General features: G+C 40.7%; 1 protein-coding gene across 3 annotated transcripts; it reads left to right on the top strand.

Annotated features, from left to right (window-relative positions):
* The first annotated feature begins 2,368 nt into the window (after positions 1-2,368).
* On the top strand, positions 2,369-6,184 carry LOC115676571 (F-box protein At1g11270-like). 3 transcript variants are annotated; one of them, XM_056319373.1, is made up of 2 exons: positions 2,369-2,482; positions 4,724-6,184. In XM_056319373.1, the coding sequence occupies exon 2, from the start codon at positions 4,762-4,764 to the stop codon at positions 5,965-5,967; it is 1,206 nt and encodes a 401-aa protein (XP_056175348.1). In that variant the 5' UTR covers positions 2,369-2,482; positions 4,724-4,761; the 3' UTR covers positions 5,968-6,184. The 3 variants fall into 3 exon arrangements, with proteins under 3 accessions (XP_056175348.1, XP_030455385.1, XP_056175347.1); XM_030599525.2 differs by lacking the exon at positions 2,369-2,482 and adding an exon at positions 3,259-3,401; XM_056319372.1 differs by lacking the exon at positions 2,369-2,482 and adding an exon at positions 3,908-4,013.
* Positions 6,185-6,967: the final 783 nt, after the last annotated feature.

The raw sequence follows: 6,967 nt of genomic DNA, 5'->3' as shown, positions 1-6,967 counted from the left end.
AAGGAAGAGATACACTCGATCTTCTTGAACTGTCGAGTTATATCTCGCAATATCATCAGCACACGTCATGGGGTTTGGTCTGCGAAAATCGATTTCTCTCCAGAGAGCCTGAGGATTGTTATAGAAGGTTTCGATTGGTCCTCCATTCTGCTTCAATCGCGACACTTGCCGCTTCAAATCATATACTTAGGACGTATCAGTCCCATCAAAATAGGTTGTTGCCACCGACTCCCATACTGCTTTTGCCGTTGGGAAGCTTATAAAATTTCCGATCAACGCGGGTTCCATTGAGTTTATGAGCCAACCTTTCACGGTGGCATCTTCAATTTTCCACTTCCGAAGAGCAGGGTCAGTCTGGGCCGGTTGTGGAATGTCACCAGTCAAGTATCCCAATTTGTCTTTGCCGGAGACGTACATCTCGACAACTTGGGACCACAAGCCATAGTTCATGCCGTTGAACTTAATGGCGATTGTAGGGGCAGAATTTTCTGTCGATGATGGTGGATTCTGTTGTGTTGCAAGCTGCTTCATCGCAGCCGTAAGACTCTCAAGGATCGCTGTGGTCGTCGATCCTTCACTGGATTGTGTTGTTGCTATTTCCTGTCCCTCCATGGTGTACAGCAGGTCCTAGAAAGATGAAGATGAAGAAGATCGGACGGGGCGAAGTTGACCGGCGTGAGACGACGGCACCGCCACGAAAAGCGGCGCCGTAGTCGATGATTGACGTACAGTACCCCAAGGATCAAACCCTAGGGCTCTGATACCATGAGGAAAAGAAATTTCTGAGGAAAAGAATACATTCTTCTACTCATTGCAATGACTTAATAGAGATACATATACAAGTTTGGTCTAAACTTCCTCCTACTAATATGGTAACAGGATATTCACAAATAACAAAACGATTCCTTCTAATATGGTGCTAATCTATTCCTAAAATAAAATATTACAACAATCAGCTAATTGACATCTCACGCCAACACTCACATGTTTCAGACAATTGATCTTATTTTTTTCATCCTTTTCAACATATTTCCAACAATTCTCATTTTTCATGCTATCTAAATTTTTTCCAACAATTGTAAGGATAAATTTACTGCCTCAAAACCCAGTCTCCAATCTCCTACAAGTCTTCTCTCGCACAAAGCGGATGATTCCGGCGATTTCCCCGAACCAATCGAGCCTTCCAATTCAGACTCCGTCCTGGGCAGCACGAACGCCGACGATTGCTCAAACCAATCGTAACCAACAGATAGAATCAAGTCCCTCGGCCTAGCTTACCTCCTCGCAGCTCTCATCTTTTGCTTGCGTTTGCAAGAACTTTCCACCAGAGCAGTAAAAATTGACTTGGGAAAGTCTTTCTCTGATACGCACACCCAAGAAGAAAACAAGTAACACCCAGGTTTGGGTACTTTCTAGCTCAGCCAAGTACATAGTGTCAAAAGGGCACATCACATCAAAGGGTTTTTGTGCATTTACATGCATGCCTGTCATTTATCATGCTTCACCTCTAAGTAATGTCTAAGCTTTGATTTTTTTTTCGTATCGGTTTGAACTTTCGTAAAGAACTGTCGCACGTTCAACTCTAGGACGGTATTAAATTCGAAAGTCGCGGGTTCGATTTCGAGTGCCCACTTATATCCGCGCATGGGTTGCTCATAAGTGTGTGTCTTATGTCCAGCGAGTTCTTTAACCAACTTATGTCGGATTCACGAGGCTTCCGTCCAACAAATTTTTTTTTCCCTTTGGGCGGGTTTGGACAATGAAGTTGGGTCAGCTCATGGGCCATGCCCAGCCCGCCCATTTGAGCATCTTGTGCCCGAATTAAAGCCCAACAGTGAGGCAGAAGAGTGGAAGGGCCATGGAAAAAAAGAAATCGCTTGAATTGAACTAGATTGATTTCAAGCGCGCGCTCTAACGAACGTGCGATTAATTTTGAATTTTCCTAATTTATAATCATTATAAATTTAAAACTTAACAAAACGGGTGTTTCTTCTAGATTTGCTCAACTATATTTATGCCCTCATTTTTTTTGGCTTTCTAATGCCCAGAGAAGGGTTAATATGTGAGATAAATTACACTCTCGAATAATCATCTTTTCAGGTCGTGGGCAACATTAAATATGTGCTTAACTGTATTTATGTCCTTATTTCTCGAATTCTAATTATTTAATGCAATCGTATGAAAGGAAGGTTAAATAAGTGAGAAAAATGACGTGTTTGGCTTCACTGTATAAACTTAGATTTAATTTTTTATCAGCTTAAAATTCTTAATTTTTAATCTTTATCACAAAAGCTTAATATGGTAAATACAATCAACACATTAATATAAATGAAAACCTAAAACAAAGACTAGGTTAGAACAGACAAAACAAACACACACAAAAAAGACATGAAGTCTTCTTCGTCAATGAGAAAGCGAAGAACATGAGCTCGAAGCACCTGAACGACCCATTTCGATGATCAAACTCAAGAATGCGAGCAAAGTTGGTTTCTTGACTCTGTCTTTTTTCGTATGAATTTCGTGTTGGCATAAGGAAGATTCATGGTTGACACGATTGTGTTCTCTGTTTCTTGATGTTCTTTCTCTTTTCTTTTCGTTGCTTGCTCATTGATGTTCGTATCGGTTGAGAATCTGTTTGATCTTGCTGATGCAACTCTTGCAGTGAAGTACGATCCGAATTTGCTCGACCATTTTCCTATTGTTCTTGGGTGGTTCTTTTTCCCTCCCCTGAATTTGTACTCGCTGGCTAAAGCATTATTCTTGTCTCTCCCGCTTGTGTGATTAATGATCTGAATACGTACTTTGCTGCTTCGTTGCAGTCATCTCCGTCAAAGGGAAATTCTTCTTTGTTTCTTGGGACTTCCGATTTCTTTTCGCTCTTGCAAGTTCACTTCTTGTTTTTGTTATTGATCGGGCAAAGTTTAGAAAACAAGAACAAAATTTTCTCATTTCGTAGCATTAGAGTGAAGAATGTGATAGTATCGAGGTTTTTTTGTGATGTTAAATCACGCGCTTTAAACTCACAATTAGTTCATGATCTCTGGCTAATATTTCAAATCAAGTAGAAATGGAGGTTAAGGGAAGTGTTGGCCGTTGTAGATGGAAAAGGGGAACCTTTTGAATACCCACATTCGATTCAAAAAGTGCAATGAGCACTGAAAGTAGATTTCTAACTTTATCATTGCTTAGTCGTAAGACCTTACTTTATTGTTTCAGTCACCACTTCGCAGTGCACTCACTTGCACACGCGCCTCTCGCTCGCACTGATCACTCACTTCCCTCCCTCTTCCCCTTTGTCAGTTGTTTTACACCTACTCAAAATGGCAGCCCGAATTCAAATGTTGGTGCCTGTGGTAGTTTCCACCTGCCCAAGAGTTCTAGACATTTGCAGCCACAAGCTAGTAAGCTTGGTATTACGATGAACTAGGTACAAATCTAAGTTAGGTGTCTAAGAGAATACTAGACAAATGTATGTAATGATAGTCGTAGAGATATTCGTAGGGAGAGAGAAAGAGAGGTGTTAATTGCGTATTAACAAGTCGATGTGACTATCCACATTTTTGGGGAGTGTTAATATCGCTAAAGGTTATTGATATAATTTGCTATTGTCATTCGAGTGGTTTATCGTTTTGAAAACATTGATATAATTGAGGCCATCATTATAGTTTATTTTACTATGTGGGTGTCTTGAGATAATCGATAATTGACCAGTTAAAAGCTTTACCATATCTGGGAGCGATGCAAAGTGGTCATTTATAAATTACATACTATGTCGATGGTACATTTTTTATCGTTGCTTACTCGTAAGGCCTTACTTTATTGTTTCAGTCACCACTTCATAGAGCAATCTCTTGCGCGCATGCCTCTCGCAAGCATTGGTCGCTGTCTTCGCTCTCTCTTCCCCTTTGTCGGTTGTTTTACACTTGCTCAAAATGGCAGTCGGCATCCTAATGTTGGTGCCTATGGTAGTCTCAACCTGCCTGAGAGTTCTAGACATTTGCTGCCACAACCTGGTAAGCCTAGTATGGTGATGAATCGGGTACAAATCTGAGTTAGGTGTCCGAGAGAATACTAGAGAGATGTATATAATGATATTCCTAGAGATATTCGTAGAGAGAGAGAAAGAGAGGTGTTAATTGCGTAGTAACAAGTCAATGTGACTATCCATGCTTTTTGGGAGAGTTAATATGGCTGAAGGGCATTCACATAATTTGCCATTTTAATTAGAGTGGCTTATCGTTTGGGAAACATTGATATAATAAAGGCTGTCAATATAATTTATTTTACTATGTGGATGTCCTGAGATAATAAGTTATTGACAAGTTAAAGCTTTATCATATCTGACAGCGATGCAGAGTGGTCATTTATAAATTACATCTTATGTGCACTTTTGTTATCTAGTGCAGCACAGAAAGTTGCCGCTAAAAAGTTCTACGAAATAGTGCTTTAGTAAGTGTGATGCATTTTACCCACCGCTTTGTGCATCGACATACTTAAAATTAGAATAACATTTTGTCGTGCAGATTTGAGGCTTCTTGAAATCCAACGGTGACACCACGGCAAAGGAAAAAAGAAAAACCCATTTGTCAAAGAGTTCTTTTTGCAATTGACGAAAATGAAAGCACGGACCCTTTTAAGATTCCTCGTAGGGTCATTTATAAACCCTTTGTTCTGCTTCTTTTTAAAGCTTGGGTTACTGAATTTATCTGTGGGTAACTTGCAGGAGCATAACTAAGAAGAGATTGATATATTTCGTCTTGAATGGAGAAATCAGAGAAAAGAAGCAGCACTAGAAACGAGAGCATTCCCTACTTGTCTCTAGAGATTATATCAGAAATATTATGCAAGCTTCCTATCGATTCAGTCGTGCGCTGCAGATGTGTCTGCAAGGGCTGGTGTCACCTAACAAAATCAGCCACTTTCATCGAGCATCTTTTGAGTAGCAATGATTACAAGGAACCGTGGCTCATCCTTGAACCGTTTTGTGCGGATGATGACTCCACACAACCTTTTCTTTTGGTGGATATCGAGGGACGCAGGGTTAGACAGATTCACATTGATCCGCTAAAAGGACTTTCGGCCATGGGCACTTGCCGAGGATTACTATGTGTAGGTTCTTACTCAGCTCTTGATCCTGTTTTTGTTTGCAATCCCATAACGAGGGAGTACAGAAGATTGCCAACATCAGGAGAAACAATTATGGGCGGTCATCAAGTTGGACTCGGATTCGATCCTTCAACAGGAAAGTACAAAGCTCTGCGTACATATGTTAATATTGAAGGAAGAAGGTGCTTCGAAGTGACTACACTGGGAGCGAGTTCGTGGAGGAGATTGGATGTACCTGAAGGTTGGCAGACTTATTTTGTATACGAACCTGTATTCTGGAACGGGGCCATTCACTGGAAAGCTTCTGGAAATGAACGTGACGTCATCATATCATATGATGTATGTCATGAGAAGTTTCGGATTATTTCATTTACCCAAGATGTTGGCCAATTCGACCTTGGAGTACGCCACGATAATAATAGTCAATCGCTCCTACCCCCCCAAGGTTTTGTCCCTGATGGAAATGTCCCCCTCGCGACAACGATCGAACCCAGTGAACTTGAGCTGCTAGGATTCAGAGGATGCTTGACTATAGTAGAACATGATAACGAGTGGATGAGAGAATGGGAAGTGACGGGGGACAAATTCGAAGACCTTTCCATCTGCTTTTGGGATTTTCATGATACTCACGTGGTGTGGAATCCCTACATGACTTATATAGTCATTGGTAGGTTGAGCTCGGAATGTTTTCTCTTACGGGTAAGTGCTTGCTATGGTAACATTTCCAACCGAAAAATGCACTTCACATATTTCTTCCCGAAAAAGGCAAATTACCTGCCGCTGGACATCCCTAGCCTCCCTTCGAGGTTCACTACGATTCGCGGTTACGAGCCTAGCCTCGTATCACCCGAAACTGTGTGACTGAGAGTTGCTCTTCTTATCTCCTGAGGCTAAACTTTTTATTGTCTTCAGTTTGACCCTTTGTGAGTACTGTGTTTTCTCCCCTATTTAGCCAGTTCTGTGATTATTCAAGCAGCTATTTTGCAGAAATATAACAAGGGATAAGCACTTTTAGTCTAGGAATAACTCTTTTCCTTTAACATTGCCAATTGCAAGTACTGAAGGCTTGTTTGTGTTATTTTGTGAATTCACTTATGTTCTTCCCATAGTTAATGGATTTCCATTAAGAGAGGATCACGATGGGTTCTTCAGTTTAGAAAGGGAGTAAACGAAATTAAGTTGCTGTAGGATGAAGGAGATCAAATCAATCTACATAGAAATGAATCCACTTAATCACGCTTGATGGGGTAACATTGAGATGCCCGGTATGCTCAACAACTTTCACAGAAAGTCATTAAGGCAGAAGAATATGATCTGATTCCTTCGCATCATCACCACATGCAAACCCTTCATTATTTCTACACTCGCTCGAGATTTGCTATTCGGCATGTTTACCTGGGTACTCTCTTAAGGTGAACTTTCCGTCGTAAAAAGAAACAATAGTTCCCATTGTGCATGAATCGGAATGCATGTACCGGGGATTACTATACCATTAGTGCCGAGTACTAGATTGATGTGGATTCATGGCCGACATTGTAGTCTACTGTTAAGTAAATTTTGTGGAAGGACTGTATTGGGGACTGATCTAGGGTCACGAGCGACAAAAAAAACTTCTTACAGCCTACAATTTCGGGAAAAAGGCAAATCAGATCGATCAATTGCCGGATCTAAGTAGGCTTACCATAGAAGGATGTACGGAGAGTTCCACATTAAAGTGAACACCCTGAAACTTTTATCGAAATAGCAATTCACCTCATTTGGACGGATATTATCCATCCGAGTTAATTAGAAGGAATTCAAGAGATAGCCAAAGAAGGATTAAGATTCAAATTAAGTTCCTGGATGGCACAAAATCTAAGTC

Source organism: Syzygium oleosum, unplaced genomic scaffold (genome assembly GCF_021117445.2).
Source record: "Syzygium oleosum isolate NSW1041296 unplaced genomic scaffold, Sole_v2.1 Sole_v2.17, whole genome shotgun sequence".
Lineage (NCBI taxonomy): Eukaryota > Viridiplantae > Streptophyta > Magnoliopsida > Myrtales > Myrtaceae > Syzygium > Syzygium oleosum.
Note: the sequence above shows the minus strand (reverse complement) of the source record. Positions and strands in the feature narration are given on the sequence as shown.

Coding starts and splice junctions, on each gene's coding strand:
- LOC115676571 (XM_056319373.1), top strand. CDS start 4,762: ATGGAGAAATCAGAGAAAAGAAGCAGCACTAGAAACGAGAGCATTCCC.